Genomic DNA, 26909 nt, shown 5'->3' with positions numbered 1-26909 from the left:
CCGCTTACGCTCAAGTGATTCAAGAAACTAAGAAAAATATTCAAGATATCATTGAGCGTAAGCAGACATGAATCATTGAATGAAGCACAGACATCAGAAAGAAATGAAATGTAACAAACAAACAAAGCAAACCAAATTCATTCAGAGAATAAATGAGGTTTTCTAAACAGACAAGCATAGGCTCACATGAATGAGGAAATTATGAAATTAAGGAACATTGCAACCTCCTATTCTGTCTCTTCTACAGGGCTATAACCCATGATAGGTTGTACCTCAGATTCACTAGAATCAATAGCACCATATGTTATAATAATACCGGTCCGTTTGGTTCTCACAGAATAAGAAACCATCCCCTCATTACCATCGACCACACAAACAGAGACTCTGTGTGTGTCTATGTGAGTGAGTTGTTTTCACCCAACCGAGGCTTACCGTGGAGAGTTAAATCCACTGTCCACTGTAACACTGTTGCTGTCCATGCTGTCCAGCCTGGCTGAGTGGGCCGACTGCTGACTCTGGTTGTTGTGGTCACTCTCCTTGGGGTTGGGGAAGGTCAGGTTCCTTTCAAACCTGCGCTGGAGGTCCCTCTCCTTCTCCCTCTCCAGCAGCCACTGCATGGTGCCCTGTTCGCCCCCACCACAACCCTCTGGGGCCTTCTGCTCTGACCGCTTGGCCGAGGCAGCGTCCTCCAGCTCGTCATCATCAGACACATTGTAGTAGTTGAAGGAGGCTTCAGCCGAGGAGGCAGAGGGAGGGGGCCGGGGCATACCTAGCAGGGGGCCAGGCTGCTCAAATTGCCCCTGGCTGTCCAGAATCTCGGATGACGACATGACTTGGGTCTTGCTCAACGTACTCAACCTGGAGAAGCTGCCGTCCCCATAGGTGCCTGGCAACGCGTTGGGCGGTGGTTTAAACAAAGTGTCTTTGCTGAAGATCTCCTTCCTCTTGTCCATGCTATTGGAGTTGGTGTTGTGGTGCTGTACAGAATGGCCATTTGGCAAAGGTTCAGGCATCTGACAGGGCATTGGTAAGCTAACACTGTTATGTCCCTTTGTAGTTTCCTCTTTGTACTCTGGGGGGTGAGGGGTCTGTCTGTTGGAGGGACAACCCACCTTCACCTTAGCTAAGCTATCTTGATTATGTTTTCGTAAGGGGCTGGGAGCGGTAAAAATCAATTCGTTGGATGCAATGCACTGGAAATAGTCCTCAGCCATGGGTTTTGGAGAGTAAGCCTTCAAGCGGTCGTTGTCAGGTAAACGGTCTCTACTTTTACTCTTTTTAAGTGTCCTCCCTCTGTTGGGCCCACACACAGAGGTTAACTTCGCAGCATGGGGCGTGTCCCGCGAGTGGGAGTAGTGGGAGGCCTGGGCTGCGGCCCTCAAGGTTCCTTCGTCTGTGTAGTAGCGCCTCTTGTCTCTGTCCCTCTCATCAGGGCTGTGCTCAAAGTAGTCCGGGGGCCCAATCAGCCCAACCCCCAGGGGCCTTTTGGAGTTGTCCATGGAACGGGACCTCTCTTTGGCCTTGTTGGCTGAGCGCTCGTTGCGTGATTTCCTCTCCTGTGTGTGGCTGTGGTACATCTTGGAGTGGGACGTTCCATGCGAAGGCTCGGGGAAGGGCATCTCCGTCCTCCTCTTGGCCAGCTCTCCTGACACGTCCCACTCTGGGGTGACGGGCAGGTGGGACTCCATGATGTTTGGGTTGCTGTGAGCCAGGTGGCGGCCATGGCTGTGTTCCATGGAGGAGGAGCTGTAGGGCTGGTAGTCCCTCTCAGCCGCCATGTCCAGGTTGGATCCCTCAGAGGGGTCTCTCCGAGAGGTGCGGGTCTTAATGTGGGAGCATGAGGGCTTACTCTGTGGCTTGCGGTGTCTGCGGCTCCTCCTGCTGCGTGCGCTGTGCTGGGCTGACGAGCTGGCCTTGCTCCTCTGGGCTCTCTCCTCCAACCTCTTCATCACGGCCGTGTGCCTCACCACGTTCTCCACTGTCAGGTCTGGGTTGATCCGTCTGATGATCTCCACCTCCACGTTGTGCGGCACGGCCGTGGGCGTCTCCTCGTCCTGTAGAGGCCACTCTTCCGGGGGGAACTGGGCCGAGAAGGTGGTCAGTTTGGTCTTGTTCTTCTTGAAGCTCAGCCGGAACAGCTTAATGCCAAACTTCTTGGACTGCTTTTCCCCGGTGCTGCCCCCCTCTCGGTGCTTGGTCAGGGTGTCTGACTTGAAGGGGAAGCTGAGGGTGCTCCGGATCTTCTCCGTGGTGTGCCGGGGCTGTGTGGGGGTGTGAGGGGAGTGGGGTGAGTAGGCCTCTCTGTGCTCATTGGGGGACTTCCTGGTGAGGGTGGTATGGTGGCTGGGGGGGTCATCACAGTAATTATTATAAGAGTCTCTATGGTTCTTAGGATAGGACCTGTCCCTGACACAGCCAGAGGTGGAGGGGGTAATGGTTCCAGAGAGCGGGGAGGTACACTGCTGCTGCTGCTTCTGATCAGGTAACCTCTCGTCCAGGTGGTACCACTTGGAGCTGGTCCTGATGAGAGAGGGCGTGATGAAGTAGGTCTGTGGCGTGATGATGAAGTAGCCCTCCGGCGTGGGGTAGATCTTCCTCTCCCGGACCAGCATGCTCTGTGTGTGGTGGAGGATCTCCACCGTCGGCGTGGGCACACCTAGACAATGACGTGGAGAAGAATATGTCATGAATGTCAAACATAACATTCTCAAATGGCATGCTATTCCGTTCATAATGCACTCCAATAGGGTGCCATTTGGTACGCGCCGCATATGACGTGAAAAAGGCTTAATTTGTGATATTCTCATATAATATTATTCAGCAATGGATAAGCCATTATTTGTAATAACCGATCCATCGATCGTAAAAACTGTTATTGGCCCAATACATCAACCGCATAGTCGACCTGAATCTATCTGATAGTAATCTGACAGGACAGATTGTTATAGGTATACAATAAATGTCATCACTGTCTGATCATCCCTTTGGGGAGCCAGTCAGCTGGGGCTTTAACTTTTTAGTGACAGGGGGCAGTATTCGGAAATTCAGATGAATGACATGCCCAAATTAAACTGCCTACTACTCGGGCCCAGAAGGTAGGATATGCATATTATTAGTAGATTTGGATAGACTCTGACGTTTCTAAAACACTCTGAAGTTTCTAAAACTGTTTGAATGATGTCTGTGAGTATAACAGAACTCATATGGCAGGCAAAAACTTGAGAAAAATCCAACCAGGAAGTGTGGAAATCTGAGATTTGTAGTTTTTCAAGTGATTCCCTATCCAGTATAGAGTGACTTAGGGTTCATTTTGCACTTCCTAAGGCTTCCACTAGATGCCAACAGTCTTTAGAACATTGTTTCATGCTTCTACTGTGACTGGGGAGAGAATAAGAGCTGACTCAACAAGTGGACTGCCTGAGGCCAATGAGTTGTTTACTGCATGGTCACGCATGCGCGCCGTTCCTTCTTTTTCCTCTGTAATGAATACGCTATTGTCCGGTTGGAATATTATCGAAGATTTATGATAAAAAGACCCTAAGGATTGATTGTAAACATCGTTTGACATGTTTCTATGAACGGTAATGGAACTTTTTTTACTTTTTGTCTAGGGTTTTGCGCTCGCGCATTGTGCCTTTGGAATAGTGTTCTGAACGCTCGAACAAAACGGAGGTATTTGGACATAAATATGGAGTTTATTGAACAAAACCAAAATTTATTGTGGAAGTGGGAGGCCTGGGAGTGCATTTTGACGAAGATCAGCAAAGGTAAGTGAAGATTTATAATACTATTTCTGAGTTTTGTTGACTCCAGAACTTGGCGGGTAACTGTATAGCTTGCTTTGATGGCTGAGCTCTGTACTCAGAATATTGAACAATGTGCTTTCGCCGTAAAGCTGTTTTGAAATCTGACACAGCGGTTACATTAACCTGTTATGGCTAGGGGGCAGTATTTTTACGGTCGGATAAAAAACGTACCCGATTTAATCTGATTATTACTCCTGCCCAGAAACTAGAATATGCATATAATTATTAGCTTTGGATAGAAAACACTCCAAAGTTTCTAAAACTGTTTGCATGGTGTCTGTGAGTATAACAGAACTCATTTGGCAGGCCAAAACCTGAGAAGATTCCTTACAGGAAGTGCCCTGTCTGACCATTTCTTGCCCTTCTTGATTATCTCTATCCAATACAGGGGATCTCTGCTGTTACGTGACACTTTCTACGGCTCCCATGGGCTCTCAGAAGGCGGCAAAAAGCTGAATCGTGGCTTTGCAGGCTCTGGCTGAAAAAAAGTAGCGCGTTTGGATAGTGGCCGGTCACAGTACTATGAAACTCAGGCTTGTGCACGAGGGGATCCCATGCTTTTATTTTCTCTCTCTTTGTACGTATACACGCTTTCCCGGTCGGAATATTATCGCTTTTTTTACGAGAAAAATGGCATAAAAGTAGATTTTAAACAGCGGTTGACATGCTTAGAAGTACGGTAATGGAATATTTAGAATTTTTTTGTCACGAAATGCGTCGTGCTCGTGACCCTTATTTACACTTCGGATAGTGTCTTGAACGCCAGGAATCTCCGTTTAGGTAAACAGAGGAAAGAAAACAAAGCATTCGGTCGACGCAGGCATGCGCCTGAGTCTCACAGTACTGTAACCAGCCACTACCCAAACGCGCTACTTCTTTTCAACCAGAGCCTGCAAAGCCAAGATTCAGCTTTTTGCCGCCTTCTGAGAGCCTATGGCAGCCGTAGGAAGTGTCACGTAACAGCAGAGATCCTTTGTAATGGATAGAGATGGCAAAGAAGGCCAAGAAATGGTCAGACAGGGTACTTCCTGTACAGAATCTTCTCAGGTTTTGACCTGCCATTTGAGTTCTGTTATACTCACAGACACCATTCAAACAGTTTTAGAAACTTTGGAGTGTTTTCTATCCAAAGCCAATAATTATATGCATATTCTAGTTACTGGGCAGGAGTAGTAACCAGATTAAATCGGGTACGTTTTTTATCCAGCCGTGTCAATACTGCCCCCTAGCCCTAACAGGTTAACATGAATTCCTATGAGTAACATCTGATGAAGATCATCAAAGGTTAGTGATTAATTTTAGCTGTATTTCTGGTTTTTGTGACGGCTCTCCTTGCTTGGAAAATGGCTGTGTGGTTTTTCTTGTCTCGGCGCTGTCCTAACATAATCTAATGCTATGCTTTCACCGTAAAGCCTTTTTCAAATCGGACAATGTGGTTGGATTAACGAGAAGTTCATCTTTAAAATGGTGTAAAATAGTTGTATTTTTGAGAAATCTGAATTATGAGATTTTTGTTGTTTTGAATTTGGCGCCCTGCTATTTCACTGGCTGTTGAATAGTGTGTCCCGCGGGTGGGACACTAGCGTCCCACATTTCCCAGAGAGGTTAATGCAGGGAGAGACTGTTTACGTTCCAAATGACACCCTATTCCCGATATAGTGCACTACTTTTGACCAGGGCCCATAGGTCAAAAGTAGTGCACTACATAGGGAATTGGGATCCATTTCAGAGATACCCAGAGTGGGACAGGGCGATCAATGCTGCAGTAGCAACAGCTCCCCATCCACTCCTCCATGCCATTCACAGTACAGCACAGTATAGCGCTGAACTGCTTCACTTCACTGGAGGTAGTAATACTCACAGTTACATTATTGTGCCCTTTCAGCCCGGCCAGCGTAATGTAATCCCACCTGCCAGCCAGCCGCATATGCAGACTGAGGCTGCAGCAAAACACAGGCAGGCGAGGAAGCTAGAGGTCACTTCCATCTCAGACTCACACACAGCACCCAGCCCCATAACGACTACACACACACCACTTGGCAAGTGATAGGGAGAGGCAGGTATTGTGTCTACTATACAGGTCTACTGTCGTGGAGCAATAGAGAGGGATTATTTAAAGAGTAAAAAATCCCTCAAATGAACTATATATGTCCCCTGTTGAATTAAAGGAATGTTAACAGTCTAAAATAGGATAATACATACTAGATTCAGCTTAGGAAATTAGTAACGGGACTAAAAGCAAATGTCGTGTAAATTGAGTGGACAGGTTATGGTAGTGTGTACGCATTTAGCAATAGTGGTTGATGGTCATCCCTCTTAGTCCAGTCAAAAACAGTCAACACAAACACACTAAGATCTATTTGTAAACTGGCAGGCAGGCAGTTACCCGCCTACACGATAGATAAGTCTTGACTAGTTGGGGTTGCCTGACATTACATCATAAGGGTTTAGTTGCCCGACCAAAGTGAAGCAACTTCATCTTGTTCCTTCTTTTGAGTCTACAGAGGGGTAGTAGTCTAGGAAAAAGGGTGCATCAAAAATGGTAACCTATTCCCTATTTAAAAGTAGTGCATTATAAACTCAAATCAAATCAAATGTATTTATATAGCCCTTCTTACATCAGCTGATATCTCAAAGTGCTGTACAGAAACCCAGCCTAAAACCCCAAACAGCAAGCAATGCAGGTGTAGAAGCACGGTGGCTAGGAAAAACTCCCTAGAAAGGCCAAAACCTAGGAAGAAACCTAGAGAGGAACCAGGCTATGAGGGGTGGCCAGTCCTCTTCTGGCTGTGCCGGGTGGAGATTATAACAGCACATGGCATAGATGTTCAAATGTTCATAAATGACCAGCATGGTCAAATAATAATAATCATAGTAGTTGTCGAGGGTGCAACAAGTCAGTAACACAAGAGTAAGTGTCAGTTGGCTTTTTCATAGCCGATCTTTGAGAGTATCTCTACTGCTCCTGCTGTCTCTAGAGAGTTGAAAACAGCAGGTCTGGGACAGGTAGCACATCCGGTGAATAGGTTAGGGTTCCAGCAGGTCTGGGACAGCAGGTCTGGGACAGGTAGCACGTCCGGTGAACAGTTCAGGGTTCCATAGCTACAAGCAGAACAGTTGGAACTGGAGCAGCAGCACGGCCAGGTGAACTGGGGACAGCAAGGAGTCATCAAGCCAGGTAGTCCTGAGGCATGGTCCTAGGGCTCAGGTCCTCCGAGAGAGAGAAAGAAAGAAAGAGAAAGAGAGAATTAGAGAGAGCATATTTAAATTCACACAGCACACCGGAAAAGACAAGAGAAATACTTCAGATGTGACAGACTGACCCTAGCCCCCCGACACCAAAACTACTGCAGCATAAATACTGGAGGCTAAGACAGGAGGGGTCAGGAGACACTGTGGCCCCATCCGATGAACCCCCTGGACAGGTCCAAACAGGTAGGATATAACCCCACCCACTTTGCCAAAGCACAGCCTCCACACCACTGGAGGGATATCTCCAACCACCAACATACTATCCCGTGACAAGGCCGAGTATAGCCCACAAAGATCTCCGCCACGGCAAAGCCCAAGGGGGGGGGCGCCAACCCAGATAGGAAGACCACGTCAGTGACTCAACCCACTCAAGTGATGCACCCCTCCCAGGGACGGCATGGAAGAACACCAGTAAGCCAGTGACTCAGCCCCCGTAATACGGGTAGAGGCAGAGAATCCCAGTGGAAAGAGGGGAAACCGGCCAGGCAGAGACAGCAAGGGCGGTTCGTTGCTCCAGCCTTTCTGTTCACCTTCACACCCCTGGGCCAGACTACACTTAATCATAGGACCTACTGAAGAGATGTGTCTTCAGTAAAGACTTAAAGGTTGAGACTGAGTCTGCGTCTCTCACATGGGTAGGCAGACTATTCCATAAAAATGGAGCTCTATAGGAGAAAGCCCTGCCTCCAGCTGTTTGCTTAGAAATTCTAGGAACAATTAGGAGGCCCGCGTCTTGTGACCGTAGTGTACGTGTCGGTATGAACGGCAGGACCAAATCGGAAAGATAGATAGGAGCAAGCCCATGTAATGCTTTGTAGGTTAGCAGTAAAACCTTGAAATCAGCCCTTGCCTTAACAGGAAGCCAGTGTAGGGAGGCTAGCACAGGAGTAATATGATCACATTTTTTGGTTCTAGTCAGGATTCTATCAGCCGTATTTAGCACTAACTGAAGTTTATTTAGTGCTTTAGCCGGAAAGTAGAGCATTGCAGTAGTCCAACCTAGAAGTAACAAAGGCATGGATACATTTTTCTGCGTGATTTTTGGACAGAAAGTTTCTGATTTTTGCAATGTTACGTAGATGGAAAAAAGCTATCCCAGAAACAGTCTTGATATGTTCTTCAAAAGAGAGATCAGGGTCCAGAGTAACGCCGAGGTCCTTCACAGTTTTATTTGAGACGACTGTACAACCATCCAGATTAATTGTCAGATTCAACAGAAGATCTCTTTGTTTCTTGGGACCTAGAACAAGCATCTCTGTTTTGTCCGAGTTTAAAAGTAGAAAGTTTGCAGCCATCCACTTCCTTATGTCTGAGACACAGGCTTCTAGCGAGGGCAATTTTGGGGCTTCACCATGTTTCATTGAAATGTACAGCTGTGTGTCATCCGCATAGCAGTGAAATTTAACATTATGTTTTCGAATGACATCCCCAAGAGGTTAAATATATAGTGAAAACAATAGTGGTCCTAAAACAGAACATTGAGGAACACCGAAATTTACAGTTGATTTGTCAGAGGACAAACCATTCACAGAGACAAACTGATATCTTTCCGACAGATAAGACCTAAACCAGGCCAGAACTTGTCCATGTTGACCAATTTGGGTTTCCAATCTCTCCAAAAGAATCTGGTGATCGATGGTATCAAAAGCAGCACTAAGATCTAGGAGCACGAGGACAGATGCAGAACCTCGGTCTGACGTCATTAAAAGGTCATTTACCACCTTCACAAGTGCAGTCTCAGTGCTATGATGGGGTCTAAAACCAGACTGAAGCGTTTCGTATACATTGTTTGTCTTCAGGAAGGCAGTGAGTTGCTGCGCAACAGCTTTTTCTAACATTTTTGAGAGGAATGGAAGATTCGATATAGGCCGATAGTTTTTTATAATTTCTGGGTCAAGATTTGGCTTTTTCAAGAGAGGCTTTATTACTGCCACTTTTAGTGAGTTTGGTACACATCCGGTGGATAGAGAGCCGTTTATTATGTTCAACATAGGAGGGCCAAGCACAGAAAGCAGCTCTTTCAGTAGTTTAGTTGGAATAGGGTCCAGTATGCTGCTTGAAGGTTTAGAGGCCATGATTATTTTCATCATTGTGTCAAGAGATATAGTACTAAAACACTTTAGTGTCTCCCTTGATCCTAGGTCCTGGCAGGGTTGTTCAGACTCAGGACAATGGAGCTTTGGAGGAATACGCAGATTTAAAGAGGAGCCCGTAATTTGCTTTCTAATGATCATGATCTTTTGGTCGAGAGAGAAGTCGAGAGAGAGTCATGAGGTAGAGAGAGAGTCAAGAGGTAGAGGTTGAGAGGTAGAGGCAGATAGAGAGTCGAGAGGTAGAGAGAGAGTCGAGACGTAGAGAGAGAGTCGAGGGGTAGAGAGAGAGTCGAGAGGTAGCGAGAGATTTGAGAGGTACAGATAGAGTAGAGCGGTAGAGAGAGAGAGAGTAGAGAGGTAGAGAGAGAGAGTCCATACATAGAGAGAGTTGAGAGAGTTGAAAGAGAGAGTTCAACGGAAAGAAAACTTGAGAGAGAGAGCGGTCGAGAGGTCAAGAGAGAGAGAGGTCGAAAGGTAGAGATCGAGAGAGGTAGAGGTTGAGAGGTAGAGGCAGAGAGTTGGGTCGAAATGTAAAGACAGAGTCAAGAGGTAGAGAGAGAGTCGAGAGGTAGAGAGAGAGTCGAGAGGTAGAGAGAGAGTCAAGACAGAGAGAGTTGAGAGGGAAAGAGAGAGTCAAGAGAGAGAGTTGAGAGAGAGAGGTCGAGAGAGAGAGGTCGAGAGAGATGGGTCGAGAGAGATGGGTCGAGAGAGAGAGTCGAGAGAGAGAGAGAGTTGAGAGGTAGAGGTTGAGAGGTCGAGAGGCAGAGGTAAAGGTAAAAGTAGAGGTAGAGAGAGAGAGGTCTAGAGAGAGAGTCGATAGAGAGAGTCGAGAGGTAAAGAGAGAGTCAAGAGGTAGAGAGTCGAGAGGAAGAGAGAGAGTCGAGAAAGAGAGGTCGAGAAAGAGAGAGTCAAGAGTGAGAGGTCAACAGAGAGAAGTCAAAAGAGGGAGGTCGAGAGAGAGAGGTCGAGAGAGAGAGAGAAATGGGTCGAGAGAGAGAGTCGAGAGGTAAAGAGAGGTCGAGAGGCAGAGGTAGAGGTCGAGAGGCAGAGGTAGAGGTCGAGAGGTAGAGGTCGAGAGGTAGAGGTCGAGAGGTAGAGGTCGAGAGTTAGAGGTCGAGAGGTTGAGGTCGAGAGGTCAAGGTAGAGAGTCGAGAGAGAGAGTCTATTGAGAGAGTCGTGAGAGAGGTCGAGAGAGGTCAAGAGAGAGAGCAGTAGAGAGGTAGAGGTCGAGAGAGGTAGAGGTTGAGAGGTTGAGGCAGATAGAGAGTCAAGAGGTAGAGAGAGAGTCGAGAGGAAGAGAGGGAGTTAAGTGGTAGCGAGAGAGTCCAGAGGTCGAGAGAGAGTCGAGGGGTAGAGAGAGAGTCGAGAGGTAGAGGTTGAGAGGTAGAAGTAGAGGCCGAGAGGTAGATGTAGAAGTCGAGAGGTAGAGGTAGAGGTTGAGAGGTAGAGGTAGAGGTCGAGAAAGGGAGGTAGAGGTGGAGAGGTAGAGGTCGAGAGGTAGAGGTTGAGATTTAGAGGTCGAGAAAGAGAGGCAGAGGTCGAGAGGTAGAGGTCGAGAGGAAGAGGTAGAGGTTCGAGAGAGGTAGAGGTTGAGTGATAGAGGCAAAGAGTTGTGTCGAGAGGCAGAGAGAGAGTCGAGAGGTAGAGAGAGAATTGAGAGGTACAGAGAGAGTGGAGAGGTAGAGTGTCGAGAGGGAGACAGAGAGGTAGAGAGAGAGGCAGAGAGAGAGGTAGAAAGAGGTCGAGAAAGCAAGGTAGAAGAGAAGAGGTAGAGGTAGAGGTCGAAAGGTAGAGTCGAGAGGTAGAGAGGAGGAGGATAAGGTCGAGAGAGTTAGAGGTTGAGTGATAGAGGCAGAGAGTTGTGTCGAGATGTAGAGAGAGAGTCGAGAGAATTGATAGGTAGAGAGAGAGTCGAGAGGTTGCGAGAGAGTCAAGAGGTAGAGAGAGTCGAGAGGTAGAGAGAGTCGAGAGGTAGAGAGAGTCGAGAGGTGGAGAGAAAGTCGAGAAGTAGAGAGAGAGGTCGAAAGAGAGGTCTATAGAGAGAGAGGGGGGTTGAGAGAGAGGTCTAGAGAGAGAGGGGTTGAGAGAAAGGTTGAGAGCGAGAGAGAGGTCAAGAGCAAGAGAGGGAGGTCGAGAGTGAGAGACAGAGGTCGAGAGGGAGAGAAATATCGAGAGGTCGAGAGTGGTCGAGAGAGAAATTGGTGCAGAGGTTCGAGAGAGAGAGGTCTAGAGAGAGAGAGAAAGTAGAGAGAGAGAGTCGAGAGGCAAAGAGGTAGAGAAAGAGTCGAGAGGTATAGATAGAGTCGAGAAGAGAGGTCGAGAGAGATGGGTCGAGAGAGAAAGTCAAGAGATAGAGAGAGAGTTGAGAGGTAGAGGTTGAGAGATCGAGAGGCAGAGGTAAAGGTAAAAGTAGAGGTAGAGAGAGAGAGGTCTAGAGAGAGTTGAGAGGTAAAGAGGTAGAGAGAGAGTCGTGAGGTAGAGAGAGAGTCGAGAGAGTGGAGAGGTAGTATCGAGAGGGAGACAGAGAGGTAGAGAGAGAGGTAGAAAGAGGTCGAGAAAGCGAGGTAGAAGTGAAGAGGTAGAGGTAGAGGTCGAAAGAGAAAGAGAGGTAGGGGTCAAGAGGTAGAGGTCGAGTTGTAGAGGTAGAGTTAGAGAGGAAGAGAGAAAGTCGAGAGGGAGAGAGAGAGAGGTCAAGAGAGAGGTCTAGATAGAGGGGTTGAGAGAGAGGTCTAGAGAGAGAGGGGTTGAGAGAGAGGTTGAGAGCGAGAGAGAGGTCGAGAGCAAGAGAGGGAGGTCGAGAGTGAGAGAAAGATTGAGAGGTCGAGAGTGGTCGAGATAGAAATTGGTGCAGAGGGTCGAGAGAGAGAGGTCAAGAGAGAGAGAGAAAGTAGAGAGAGAGAGTTGAGAGGTAAAGAGGTAGAGAAAGAGTCGAGAGGTATAGATAGAGTCGAGAAGTAGAGAGTTAGTTGAGAGAGAGGTCGAGAGAGAGGTTGAGAGAGCGACGAGAGGTACAGAGAGAGTCGAGAGGTAGAGAGAGAGTAGAGACATAGAGAGATGAGAGAGTCGAGAGAGAGTCAAGAAAGAGAGTCGAGAGAGAGGTCAACAGAGAGAAACGTTGAGAGAGAGAGAGAGATAACGAGAGAGATGAGTCAAGAGGTAGAGAGGGAGTCGTGAGTTCGAGATAGAGTTGAGAGGTTTAGATAGAGTCGAGAGGTAGAGAGTTAGTCGAGAGAGAGGTCGAGAGACAGTGAGAGGTCGAGAGTGAGACAAGAGAGAGAGAGGTCTAGAGAGAGGTCAAGAGAGAGAGGTCGAGAGAGAGAGGTCGAAAGCGTGAGAGGTCGAGAGTGAGAGAGGTCGAGAGCGAGAGAGAGATGAGAGGTTGAGAGGGAGAGAAAGGTCGCGAGGTCGAGAGTGGTTGAGAGAGAAATCGAGGGAGGTCGAGAAAGAGAGGTCGAGAGAGAGAGTGGTCAAGAGAGAGAGAAAGGTTGAGAAAAAGGTAGAGAAAAAGTCGAGAGGTAGAGAAAGAGTCGAGAGAGAGGTCAAAAGAGAGTCAAGGTAGAGAGAGAGTCAAGACAGAGAGAAGTCAAGAGAGAGGTTGCGAGAGGTTGAGTGAGTCGAGAGGTAGAGAGCGAGTTGAGAGGTAGAGAGCGAGTCGAGATAAAGATGTCGAGAGGAAGAGAGAGTAGAGAGAGAGAGATTGAGAGAGAGTCGAGAGGTAGAGAGAGTCGAGAGATTGAGAGAGAGTCGAGAGGTAGAGAGAGTCGAGAGAGAGTCGAGAGGTAGAGAGCGAGTCGAGAGGTAGAGAGCGAGTCGAGATAAAGATGTCGAGAGGAAGAGAGAGTAGAGAGAGAGAGATTGAGAGAGAGTCGAGAGGTAGAGAGAGTGTCGCGGGGTAGAGAGTGAGTCGAGGGATGGAGAGAAAGTCGAGAGGTAGAGAGAGTATGGAGCGGTAGAGAGAGAGTCGAGATAGAGAGAGTTGAGAGGTAGAGAGAGAGTCAAGAGAGAGTTGAGAGAGAGAGGTCGAGAGAGAGAGGTCAAGAGAGATGGGTCGAGAGAGAGAGTCGAGATATAGAGAGAGTCAAGAGGTAGAGGTCGAGAGGCAGAGGTAAAGGTAGAGGTAGAGGTAGAGAGAGAGGTCTAGAGAGAGAGTCGAGAGGTAGAGGTAGAGAGAGAGACGTGAGGAAGAGAGTCGAGAGGTAGAGTGTCGAGAGGGAGACAAAGAGGTAGAGAAAGAGGTAGAGAGAGAGAGGTAGAAAGGTCGAGAAAGCAAGGTAGAGGTGGAGAGGTAGAGGTTGAAAGATAGAGGTAGAGGTGGAGAGGTAGAGGCAGAGTTTGAGAAAGAGAGCTAGAGGTCGAGTGGTAGAGGTAGAGAAGAAGAGGTAGAGGTCGAGAGAGGTAGAGGTTGAGTGATAGAGGCAGAGTTGTGTCGAAATGTAGAGAGAGTGTAGAGAGGTATAGAGAGAGTCGAGAGGTAGAGAGAGAATTGAGAGGTAGAGAGAGAGTCGAGAGGTAGCGAGAGAGTTGAGAGGTAGAGAGAGATGAGAGGTAGAGAGAGAGTCGAGACAGAGAGAGTTGAGACGTAGAGAGAGAGTCGAGAGAGAGAGTTGAGAGAGAGAGGTCGAGAGAGAGAGGTCGAGAGAGATGGGTCGAGAGAGAGGTCGAGAGATAGAGAGTCGAGAGCTAGAGGTCGAGAGGTCGAGAGGCAGAGGTTGAGGTAGATGTAGAGAGAGAGGTCTAGAGAGAGAGTCGAGAGAGAGAGTCGAGAGGTAAAGAGGTAGAGAGAGTCGTGAGGTAGCGAGAGAGTCGAGAGGTAGAGAGAGAGTCGAGAGGTAGAGTGTTGAGAGGGAGACAGAGGTAGAGAGAGAGGTAGAGAGAGAGAGGTAGAAAGAGGTTGAGAAAGCGAGGTAGAGGTGGAGAGGTAGAGGTTGAAAGATAGAAGTAGAGGTCGAGAGGTAGAGGTCAAGTGGTAGAGGTAGAGAGGAAGAGGTTGAGTGATAGAGGCAGAGAGTTTTGTTGAGATGTAGAGAGAGAGTAGAAAGGTAGAGAGAGAGTCGAGAGGTAGAGAGAGAATTGAGAGGTAGAGAGAGAGTCGAGATGTAGCAAGAGAGTCAAGAGGTAGAGAGAGAGTCGAGAGGTAGAGAGAGAGTCGAGAGGTAGAGAGAGAGGTCGAGAGAGAGAGAGGTCTAGAGAGAGAGGTCTAGAGAGAGAGGTCTAGAGAGAGAGGTCTAGAGAGAGAGGGGTTGTGAGAGAGAGCGAGAGCGAGAGAGTGGGCGAGAGCGAGAGAGTGGTGAAGAGAGAGAGCTTGAGAGCAAGAGAGGGAGGTCGAGAGTGAGAGAAAGGTTGAGAGGTCGAGAGTGGTCGAGAGAGAAATCGAGAGAGAGAGAGAGAGAGAGAGAGAGCGAGGTTGAGTCAGAGGGTCGACAAAGAGGTTGAGAGGGAGAGAGAGAGAGTCAAGAGAAATCGAGAGAGAGAGAGAGAGAGAGAGGTAGAAAGAGAGAGAGATTGAGGGAGAAAGGTTGAGAGGTTGAAAGAGAGAGAGGGAGAGAGTGAGAGGGAGGTCGAGGGAGAGGGTCGAGCGAGGGGTCGAGAGGGAGTGAAAGTTTGAGAGAGATCAAAAGAGAAAGGTTAAGAGGGAGGTCGAGAGAGAGAAATCGAGAGAGATCGAGAGAGTTTGAGAGAGAGGTCAAAAGAGAAAGATCGAAAGAGAGAGAGGTTGATGGAGAGAGGTTGAGAGGTAGAGAGAGAGGTTGAGAGAGAGGTCAAGAGAGGGAGATCGAGAGAGTGAGAGGTTGACAGGTCAAGAGAGGCTAAGAGAGAGGTTGAGAGAGAGAGGTTGATAGGTCGAGAGTGCGTGAGTCGAGAGAGAGAGGTTGAGAGAGAGGTCGATAGAGAGAGGTCAAGAGAGAGAGGTCGAGAAAGAGAGGTAGAGGTCGAGGTCTAGAGAGTCAAGAGAGAGAGAGCCGAGGTAGAGAGTCGAGAGAGAGGTCGAGAGAGAGAGGTCGAGAGAGGTCGAGAGGAGGAGAGAGATTCGAGAGGTAGAGCGAGAGTCAAGATATATTTTTTTATATGTATACTTTGACAATGTAAGTAATAATGAACTTGCCATGTCAATAAAGTCAATTGAATTGAATTGGGTCGAGAGAGGTCTAGAGAGATAGGTCGAGAGGTAGCGAGAGAGTCGAGAGATAGAGAGAGTCGAGAGAGAGATCAAGCAGTAGAGAGAGTCGAGAGAGAGAGAGAGGTCAACAGAGAGAAGACGAGAGAGAGAGAGAGAGGTCGAGAGAAAGAGAGGTCGAGAGAGGTCAAGAGAAAGAGAGGTCGAGAGGTAGAGTCGAGAGGTAGAGAGCATCGAGAGGTAGAGAAAGAGTCGAGAGAGAGAGAGAGTCAAGAGGTAGCGAGAGAGTCAAGAGGTAGAGAGAGAGATGAGAGGTAGAGAGAGAGTCGAGAGGTAGAGAGAGAGTCGAGAGGTAGAGAGAGAGGTCGAGAGAGAGAGAGGTCTAGAGAGAGAGGTCGAGAGAGAGAGGTCAAGAGAGTCGAGAGGTAGAGAGAGAGAGGTCGAGAGAGTCGAGAGGTAGAGTAAGGGAAAACCCCCCTGATTTGGACAAAATAACATGGGAACATATTGGCATAGCACGAATCATACACACAATTGTAAATACCACCGAAAGCGGTCCATCTCCGTGCCAATCATATGGCAATTTTCCGATGGCAATTGTCAATTGTAACACCCCAAAATTCCTTTAGATGGCGAGCGCGCTCCACCGTGGATTTTCATACAGCAAATGATACCCAAGTCAACACCCAAGGGTCAGATTTTGATAAAATGATTTTTTTTTGAAAACTTATCACCCCTTAAAAAAGTGGTTTCTGAACCGTTTTTAGAATTTTTTTTCGATTTTTATGCCAATTACACATGTATAAGAGCTGTATGAACATGCTTATGACGTTTGTTATTGACGTTGTTTTTTGGGTTGCTTTTGCTTGTGCACAAGGCATATGTTTTGTGCATTTGGAATATGATTTCATAGGATGTCAAAAGTGACATATTTGCTTGTGCATAAGGCATATGTTTTGTGCATATGGAATATGATTTCATAGGAAGTCAAAAGTGACATATTTGCTTGTGCATAAGGCATATGTTTTGTGCATTTGGAATACGATTTCATAGGAAGTCAAAAGTGACATTTTTTTCATTTTTTTGCCAAATGCCATTAGAAATGTGCAAATGAAATGTCCAATTCTTTTTCTGTCAATTATACATGTATGAAAGTATTGAATGTGCCAAATCAGGATGTTTGTCCGTTTGCCATGTACAATCATAGGAAGTCGGTTTCCAAACCCAAAACTCAGTGAACCATGGTCCAAATGGCATTTATACTGCCCAAATGATATATAGCCCTATGTTAAGCCATGAAACAACGCAGATGGTCTACTTGTCATGTATGATGAGGGAGAAGTGGGACTCTGTTGCTTTTAACATTTTTAACAAATTTGACATGCTCAGAATGCATAATTGACTGGCCCGATGATCTCGGGATGGCTGTGCAGTGACTGTGGTTCCTCTCCATCGCTCGTTGTGTTGATTTCATCATGTCAATTTTGGTGATATTTTTTGCTGTTGAATCATATTGCAAAGTGCGTTACATTTGCAATATTGCGCGTTACGTTTGCAAAATGATTCAATGGGCATTTAGCATTACAAATGTAGGCATGCTCAAAAACACTGCAGAAATGCATAATTGACTGTCCCGATGAACTGGGGATGGCTGTGCAGTGACTGTGGTTCCTCTCCATTGCTCATTGTGTTGATTTCATTATGTCAACTTTGGTGATATTTTTTGGTGTTGAATCATATTGCAAATGCACGTTACGTTTGCAATATTGCGCGTTACGTTTGCAATATGATTCAATGGGCATTTAGCATCACGAATTTAGGCATGCTCAAAAATACTGCAGAAATGCATAATTGACTGGCTTGATGAACTCGGGATGGCCGTGCAGTGACTGTGGTTCCTCTCCATCGCTCGTCACCCAGCAGTCAGCGTCCATCAGTCAATTAGATGTCATTCAGACACCAAACTGATACCATCTGACACCAAATCCACTTTTCCCAACTCATATTGAAGCCAACTATCCCATATGTCAGAAAAGGTCCATAATTCACAGTGCTTTCACATAGTTACGTTATAGCTGTGGGTCCAGCTCTGACAATATGTGTAGGCCTATGTGAGGCGACCCCGAATCCCAAGTTTCGGCTCGATAGGTCATTCGGTGCCCGAGCAATGGCCTTAATTGTTGCTGAAAATCCACTTTTTCAGGGCGTTACTATGGGGTCCCTGAATGAGCTATCGGACAGAGACATTGGGGTCCGTCTCTATGGGCCGAGGCAGTTTCAATGCACCTAGTCTTGCGACTCTGGGACATTTCTACATGTCGCCATGTCCGTGATATTCAAAATGGATTGAACATATTGCAAATGCACGAGGCGGTTTCTCGGTCTGAGAACCTTCTAGAGCCACATAATTCACCGTGCACTATCGACTTGAGCTCTAGAACAGGTTTCTAAAATTTCGGAGCTCTAGGTCTGACGGTTCTTGAATCGTTTGAACGAAAGTAACTATTGAAGGCGGTATAAGCCTCTAAGCCCCACACTATGTCCCTATGGCCAAGCTGTGTGTGTGTGTTTTAGTTTTTTTTGCAAAAAGAATAGACACATGTTGTCTTTGTGGTAGGCATATACAGAATCCTGAATATAAAGTCTCTACCTTAAGAATTGACTGAATGACATATGGTTGAGTTGCGTGATTTTCACTATGTGCAGGTTATATGACAATAGCTCTAGGCTGTTTTTAACCACTTCCGGTTGTCATAGGAAGTTCATACTCAACACACGTTGTTTTTGGGGTAGGCATAAACAGAATCCTGAATATGAAGCCTCTACCTTAAGAATTGACTGAATGACACAGGGTTGAGTTGCGTGATTTTCACTATCTGCAGGTTGCTTATATGACAATAGCTCTAGGGTGTTTTTAACCACTTCCGGTGGTCACAGGAAGCTTATAATCTACACACGTTGTCTTTGGGGTAGGCATAAATAGAATCCTGAATATGAAGCCTCTACCTCAAGAATTGACTGAACGACACAGGGTTGAGTTACGGGATTTTCACAATATGCACGTTATATGACAATAGCTCTTGGGTGTTTTTAACAACTTCCGGTTGTCACAGAAGTTCATACTCAACACAGGTAGACCTCACAGTAGCCTGATGGATTGTTATAGAAGACAGGTTCATAAGGCATTCATAACCCACATAGACTTCAGGTTGAATTTAGGAGAATTGTCAATGTATTCCTATGGGGAGAGAAGTCATTGCACACTGTTTGATCTAAACACCTTCTTTTCACTGTGAAGGGTTAATGCCACAGGGTCAAGGTTAGGCTTGCACAGATTGGGAGGACCTTTTGTGCTTCTAACCCTAACGGTTCTCTCATTGTCACCCAAAAGCACTTGACATATTGGTGCAGGCATCATTTTGGGCCTAGTATTCTCACGGTCGCTGCGCTCAGACCGAGCGAGCTACGGTCAAGCGGGGCGTCTCATTGAACTCGACACAGCCTAGAGATAATGGTAATGCCATTGCAGGCTCTTTGTGTCTTTAAGCACCGCACTGTGTCACTCCGTCCTTGCTGTGTGTGTGTGTGAGAGAGCTTTTCTTTGACATCTGATGGGATAAATGACTGATTTACAGTTCATGAGGGTTGCCTAGTCACACATATGAAGTTGTGGAAAGATCTGACCTTTTTAACCCTTCAAAACAGCCCCTATAACACCATTTTAAGGCACTTCTGGTTGACACAGGAAGCTGAACGTTAGGCTCTTATAGAATATTGAGTTTTAGGTCTTTCTGTTAAGAACTGACTTATTTACAGAGGGTTTAACAAGTGTGTGTTGTTTTAGAAAATCACAGAAAATCACAGAAATCTCACAGAGCTCTGAAACCCGCCTTATAACGGACTCATCTGAACACGCTGCAACTGGATCTGTAACTTTTTTGAAAAAAAAATTCCTATTGTTGAATATCACCAATCTGCCATTGTACAATTTCTCTGAAATGAACATTGGTAAATGCATGGTTCCTTTTCTCCTGACACCGTAGGCTCATGTAGTTTGATGTGAAGCGGTCAAATCAGCACTCTATTTTCCTGTTTGACTTTCAATCCCAGAAAAATAGCCTTAACTCGAAAAGTGTCGAGGCCTCGACTCCATCCTGTTCGGGGCCAACTGCCCATTATGCCAAACCGAGTTTCGTCTTTGAATTATTTTCCGTTTAGGAGAAAAAGCCACGTCGTGATCGGTGATATACTTTACGTTTGCAATATGATTCCATTCGCCCTCCCGTGGAATAATCCGGAGCTGCAAAGAAATGACCAAAACTTGACATTTTTATTAACCTGTTTGGGCTAGGGGGCAGTATTGAGAATTTTGGAAAAAATATGTGCCCAATTTTAACTGCCTCCTACACCAACTCAGAAGCTAGAATATGCATATTATTGTTCAGGTTTGGATAGAAAACACCCTGAAGTTTCTAAAACTGTTTGAATGGTGTCTGTGAGTATAACAGAACTCCTATGGCAGGCAAAAACCTGACAAGGTTTCATGCAGGAAGAGGCCTGTCTGACAAGGAGTCGTGCGTCTTGCATCTGTTTATTGAAAAGTAAGGATCTTAGCTGTAACATGACAATTCCCAGGGCTCCAATAGGCTCTCAGGACGCGGGAAAATCATGAAGGTTGACGAGGCAGCCTCAGGCTGAAACAGATTATCATCTTATTCAAGTGTCCCATTAGGTGACAATGGAGTGAGGCGCATGCGCGATTAGCCCCCGTGGAGTATTTTAATTCGGCTGTTTAGTTTATTGCAGATTCCCGGTCGGAATATTATCGCTTTTCTACGAGATAAATGGCATAAAAATTGGTTTTAAACAGCGGTTGACATGCTTCGAAGTACGGTAATGGAATATTTAGAATTTTATTGTCACGAATTGCGCCATGCGCGCGACACTTCTTTACTATTTCGGATAGTGTCTAGAACGCACGAACAAAACGCCGCTATTCGGATATAACGATGGATTATTTTGGACCAAACCAACATTTGTTATTGAAGTAGCAGTCCTGGGTGTGCATTCTGACGAAGACAACAAAAGGTAATCAAACTTTTATAATAGTAAATATGATTATGGTGAGTGCTAAACTTGGTGGGTGTCTAAATAGCGAGCCCGTGATGCCTGGGCTATGTACTTAGAATATTGCAAAATGTGCTTTCACCAAAAAGCTATTTTAAAATCGGACATATCGAGTGCATAGAGGAGGTCTGTATCTATAATTCTTAAAATAATTGTTATGCTTTTTGTGAACGTTTATCGTGAGTAATTTAGCAAACTGTTAGTAAATTCCCCGGAAGTTTGCTTTTTCTGAACGTCACATGCTAATGTAAAAAGCTGTTTTTTGATATAAATATGAACTTGATTGAACAGACATGCATGTATTGTATAACATAATGTCCTAGGTGTGTCATCTGATGAAGATCATAAAAGGTTAGTTAGCTGTGGTTTGGGTTTTTGGTGACATTATATGCTAGCTTGAAAAATGGGTGTCTGATTATTTCTGGCTGGGTACTCTGCTGACATAATCTAATGTTTTGTTTTTGTTGTAAAGCCTTTTTGAAATCGGACAGTGTGGTTAGATTAACGAGAGTCTTGTCTTTAAAATGGTGTAAAATAGTCATATGTTTGAGAAATTGAAGTAATAGCATTTCTAAGGTATTTGAATAACGCGCCACGGGATTCAACTGGCTGTTGAGTAGGTGGGACGATTTCGTCCCGCCGACCCTAGAGAGGTTAACTATAATAGTGCGCCCCTTATATGCCATACGAGATAGCAACCAACGCCATCTCCTCATCCTCCTTTCCACCATTTCAACCACCCCAATCCAATTTTCTTCCATAGTCCCCTCATCTCCTAGGTACACTCCAAGTTACTTATAACCTCCCTTACACCATTCCAGCCCCCTGGCAAAGCCATGATCCCTCCAGACCATTCTCCAATCTGTAAAGCACAACTATTTTCCCAATTTACCTTTGCAGAGGATATTCCCGTAAAACGATCAACCATTAGACTCAAACTCTCCACCTTGTTTTCACTAAAACAACTACATCATCAGCATAGGCTGAGAGACGAATAGGAGGAATATCCCTTGAAAGGTACACCGCTTCAATGCGACTTCTAATGCTATTTAGTAGTGGCTCTATAGCAATGGCATATAACATTCCCGACAAAGAACATCCCTGCCTAATACCTCTACACACTTTAAAAGGATCACTCAAACCACCGTTAACTTTCAATACACTTTCAATGTCACTATATATCACCTCTATCATGGCAATAAAACCAGAGCTGAACCCAAACGCCTCAAAAGTGTGCCAGAAATATTGATGTTCAACTCGGTCAAATGCCTTTTCCTGATCAATTGAAATTAGACCAGCATCCAACCCAATAGCCCTAGAGATGTCCAAAAAAATCACGAATAGGAGAAATGATATCCCCTATCTGCCTGCCAGGAACACAGCAGGACTGGTCCGAATGTATGATTTGCCCCATCACCTCCCTCAACCTGTTGGACAAAGCCTTTGACAGGATCTTATAATCAGTGCACAATAAAGCCACCGGCCTCCAGTTCTTCACCTCCCTATGGTCACCCTTTTTGGGCAGTAGGGTGAGGACAGCCCTTCTGCAGCTTATTAGTAGTAACCCTCCGGTTAAACTATCATTAACTACTGCTAGCCAATCCTCTCCCAACATAGCCCAAAAAGACGGGAAGCCCATCAATGCCTGGTGCCCTTCCATTTTCCATGCCTTTTAATGCAGTGTATAACTCCTGCAAAGACAATGGTTGCTCAAGCTCAACCTGAGCTTCTGCAGCCACCTGTGGGAGCCCATCAAGGAACTGCTTTGTCACTGTTTTATCCTCTTTGTACTCACACTTGTAGAGCTCAGCATAGAACTCTACTGCCCTCTTTCTAATTTCACTAGGTCTAGTGAGCTCTTGTCCAACAGCTGATTTGAGACAATGAATAATTTTTCTTTGTCCATTCTTTTCTCTAAACCAAAGAAAAATTTGGATGAGGCATCCATTTCAGAGATTCCCTGAAACTTACTTCTCACCAATGCCCCCTGTGCTCTGATACCCAGCAGGTCTGCCAATGCAGCTTTTTTCCTCTTGAGGGCCTGAGTGTGGCCTCGATCTCCTGTGGTCTCAACCAACGTCATGAGTTCCACTATATCAGTCTCTAGGGCTTTCATTGATCTGGTGATATCCTTGGTCACATTCCTTGTGTATTGTTGAATCTGGATTTTCCCTATATCCCACCACTGTTGAAGGGATACAAACTAGCCTTTTGAGACCTCCACCTCTCCCAGAAAAAACTAAAACATTTCCTGAAGTGAGCATCACTCAATAAAGTTATGTTAAAATGCCAGTATGCGCTTTTAGGTTTTACATCGTTAATGAACACCACCTCTGTTATTAAACAATGATCAGAAAATCCCACTGGGGTTATAACACTTGATTTACAGACCTGAGATTGACGCTCAAAACAATAAAACCTATCTAACCTGGCCATAGAGATGGTGTTCTCTCTCACATGCACCCAGGTATACTGCCTTGTGCCTCTATGTTGACTCCGCCAAATATCACACAGTTCGTTTGTTACAATGAGACGTTTTAAAAAAGTCCTTGAGGCTATATGAGGTTCTTTGTGATTTATATCTAAATCACTGACTGTGCAGTTACAATCCCCAGCAATAAATAAACAATCTTCATTGTTACATTTCTCAATGGTATTTGATAATGTCTCTAAAAAACATACCCTCTCAACTGCCATCACTGGGGCATATACATTTATCAGACACATAGAGTAAGGTATGAAAACATCACTAACTTTTAACCTGTTATGGCTAGGGGGCAGTATTTTCACGGCTGGATAAAAAACGTACCCGATTTAATCTGATTATTACTCCTGCACAGAAACTAGAATATGCATATAATTATTAGTTTTGGATAGAAAACACTCCAAAGTTTCTAAAACTGTTTGAATGGTGTCTGTGAGTATAACAGAACTCAAATGGCAGGTCAAAACCTGAGAGATTCCTTTACAGGAAGTGGCCTGTCTGACCATTTATTGTCTTTCTTTGACATCTCTTTCCAAAATTTAGGATCTCTGCGGTAACGTGACACTTCCCACGGCTCCAATAGGCTCTCAGAGCCTGGGAAAAACCTGAATGTCGTCATTCCAGCCCCAGGCTGAAACACATTATCGCCTTTCTCAAGTGGCCGATCAAGGGACAGTGGGCTTAGGCGCGTGCACTGGTCGCCCCCGTCTTTGTGTTTTTTCCTCTGTTTACCGAAAAGGAGATTCCCGGTTGGAATATTATCGTTTTTTTACGAGATAAATTGCATAAAAATTGATTTTAAACAGCGGTTGACATGCTTCGAAGTACGGTAATGGAATATTTAGATTTCTTTTGTCACGAAATGCGCCATGCGCATAAATTGTTAGTAAATTCCCGGAAGTTGGCGGGGGTATGCTAGTTCTGAACGTCACATGCTAATGTAAAAAGCTGTTTTTTGATATAAATATGAACTTGATTGAACAAAACATGCATGTATTGTATAACATAATGTCCTAGGTGTGTCATCTGATGAAGATCATCAAAGGTTAGTGCTGCATTTAGCTGTGGTTTTGTTTTTTGTGACATTATATGCTAGCTTGAAAAATGGGTGTCTGATTATTTCTGGCTGGGTACTCTGCTGACATAATCTAATGTTTTGCTTTCGCTGTAAAGCCTTTTTGAAATCGGACAGTGTGGTTAGATAAAGGAGAGTCTTGTCTTTAAAATGCTGTGAAATAGTCATATGTTTGAAAATATGAAGTTTTTGTATTTTTGAGGAATTTGTAATTCGCGCCACGCCTATCATTGGATATTGGAGCAGGTGTTCCGCTAGCGGAACGTCTAGATGTAAGAGGTTAATAACCTCCCCTCAACTACCTCTTCAACCTCATATGACAAAGGCAAAAACCCTTTTGAGAACAAGATGGCCACACCCCCACTTTTTGAGTTTTTATGACTACACACCACTGTCCCCCCACTCCTGTTGCCACAACTTCTTTTTCCAAATTACTAGCGTTTCTTGTAGAAAAATTACGTCACTTCCCTTTCCCCTAATTAACTCATACACTATGGCTCTTTTTTAACGTCTCTTGCCCCATTTACGTTTAAAGAAGAAATCTTAAAACTGCTCATGGATGGAAAAAAAATACAGAGGAAGACCCAGAAACCACATCTCTTTACAGAGTTAAAGCTGCGACTGAACTCTTTCATTTTCTTTAGAATTTACATCACTTATCACTCTCGTGTCCACTTTCTTGAGTCTAGCAATTTCAGGGCTTGTCAAACCTCCCCCTGTTATTTTTTACATCAGAAACTTTGCTGATTCAATAAACAATTCACTTTCAGGGAAAAAAATCTGTTACATTATAATCCTGCATATATTTCTTCCCTTTTGTCAACTTCAGAAATTGACGTACCTTCTCAATCTCATACCTCCCTTCCACCCCATTTATCTCGCTATTTTGTTGTGACGCATCAGATGACTCACTCTCGCTATCCTCCCCAGAAGAAAACTCCATCTCTACAACCTGTTTATCTTCAAGTGATTTATCAATCTCTACCTTCCTCTTGGAATTAGACCCTTCACCACCCCTTACATTCTTCCTCTTACTCCTCGGTACTTTGAAAACTGTTGCTTCTTTTTCCATTATTTCAATCTCCTCTTGACCTCCAATTTATGTATATATGTATATGTATATGTATATATATATATGTGTATATGTATATGTATATGTATATATATGTATATATATACATATATATGTGTATATGTATATGTATATATATGTATATATATACATATATATATATACACATATACATGTATATATATACATATATATATATATATACATATACATATATATACATATATATACATATATATATGTATATACACTCTCTCTCTCTCTCTCGACATCTCTCTCACTCTCACACGTTGGAGTGCATGCTGGGAGTGAGTCGTGAAGCAGGAGTGATTGTGAGAGCGACTGGAATTATTTTCACTCTATTGGGTTTTGGTGTGTATATACTCCTGCTTCACGACTCACTCCCAGCATGCACTCCAACGTGTGAGAGTGAGAGAGAGAGAGAGAGAGATGTCGAGAGAGAGAGATGTCGAGAGAGAGAGAGAGAGAGAGAGAGAGAGGTGGATGTCGAGAGAGAGAGAGAGAGAGGTGGATGTCGAGAGAGAGAGAGAGGTGGATGTCGAGAGAGAGAGAGAGAGAGAGAGATGTCGAGAGCTCAAGAGGTGGATGTCGAGAGAGAGAGAGGTGGATGTCGAGAGAGAGAGCTCAAGAGGTAGAGGCAGAGAGAGATTCGAGAGCGAGAGAGTTTGAGAGGTGGATGTCGAGACGTAGAGGCAGAGAGAGAGACTTTTTGACTTTTTGACTTTCTTTACTGAAACATTCTCATTTCATTTAAAACTCACCACCCAACCCCCCCCCTTAAAAATAAAACCAAAAATACATCCTGTAATGCATACATGTACCATACTCGCCTTTCCAGCAACCACATGATACAAGCCAACATCACAATACTCAAGACAATACCCACTTCTACAACCGTATATCCAAAACATCTTCCCCAGCTATACAAACAGCCCCCCCAACACACCATATCTCCTGAAACATCTCCACACTTTTTATCATTTTATAGAACTCAAACTCAACCCTAAGGCGCGCAGAGACCATCCCATTAAACAATAGTAAAGGGTCTGTTATCCCCCACCTTTGACCCTGTTCCTCCTTGTTAGCCAAATAGCTAACTTTGCCTGAGCAAACAGAAAATTCAACAAAACACATTTTTCCTTCTCCTTACTTGAATACCTGTATCCCATTATGAACACCCCAACAGTAAAGACCACCCCCAACCTCTCACACAGACATTCCAACAGAGACAGTAATGGCATTAACCTGGTGCACACAGAAAACACATGAATCACAGTTTCTTTCATTACACAGAAAGGACACTCCTGCCCGACTCCCGGTTCAACCCGTGCCAACCAGCTGTTAGTGGCCAGGACTCCATGTAGAACCCTCCACTGGAGGTCCCCTGCCCTCTTTGGTGCTGGGGGTTTGTAGAGCCCCCTCCATCTAAAACCCACCATACTCTCCACCCCACATACCCCCTGCCACTGATGTGCGTTCACTCCTGTTAGGCTCCTAATGTTCCTCACCTTAACACAGAGGTTGTAGAGGGCTTTACCTCCCACCCCTTCAAACTCCCCCAGGCTCGGAGTGTTAAAATCTAACAAATCCTCCAGACCCCCTTGCCAGTCTCCAGTCTCTGCCGTCACCTGCAGTGGCGGAAACATTGGTGGCCCCTCTCCCTTTGGCTGCTCAAACATCCCCCTTACCGGCTCAGACAGTGCCTCCTGGACCTCCTCCAGGAATCTCTCCAGCAGCCTAAGAGACGTTATTCCTGTTTGCTGTGCCAAGACTTCCGGGCTTTTCCACCCCTCCTCTCCCAGCAGTCTCAAGTCACCCAGCCTTTTTACACCCCCTGCCATCAGTTGCCTCTGCAGGGTGGCC

The 26909-nt window shown here is 45.4% G+C and overlaps 1 protein-coding gene across 3 annotated transcripts in view; it reads right to left on the bottom strand.

Annotated features, from left to right (window-relative positions):
- Positions 1 to 26909, bottom strand: part of LOC106604902 (storkhead-box protein 2-like) — a 105166-nt gene that overhangs the window by 7555 nt on the left and 70702 nt on the right. For all 3 annotated transcript variants that reach the window (XM_045718271.1, XM_045718270.1, XM_045718272.1), the window contains one exon: positions 433 to 2656. In XM_045718271.1, the coding sequence (XP_045574227.1) occupies positions 433 to 2656 (2224 nt within the window). The remainder of the gene's footprint in view (positions 1 to 432; positions 2657 to 26909) is intronic.

Source organism: Salmo salar, chromosome ssa05 (assembly GCF_905237065.1).
Source record: "Salmo salar chromosome ssa05, Ssal_v3.1, whole genome shotgun sequence".
In the NCBI taxonomy this organism is placed as follows: domain Eukaryota; kingdom Metazoa; phylum Chordata; class Actinopteri; order Salmoniformes; family Salmonidae; genus Salmo; species Salmo salar.
This window is presented reverse-complemented; position numbering and strand designations above follow the sequence as displayed.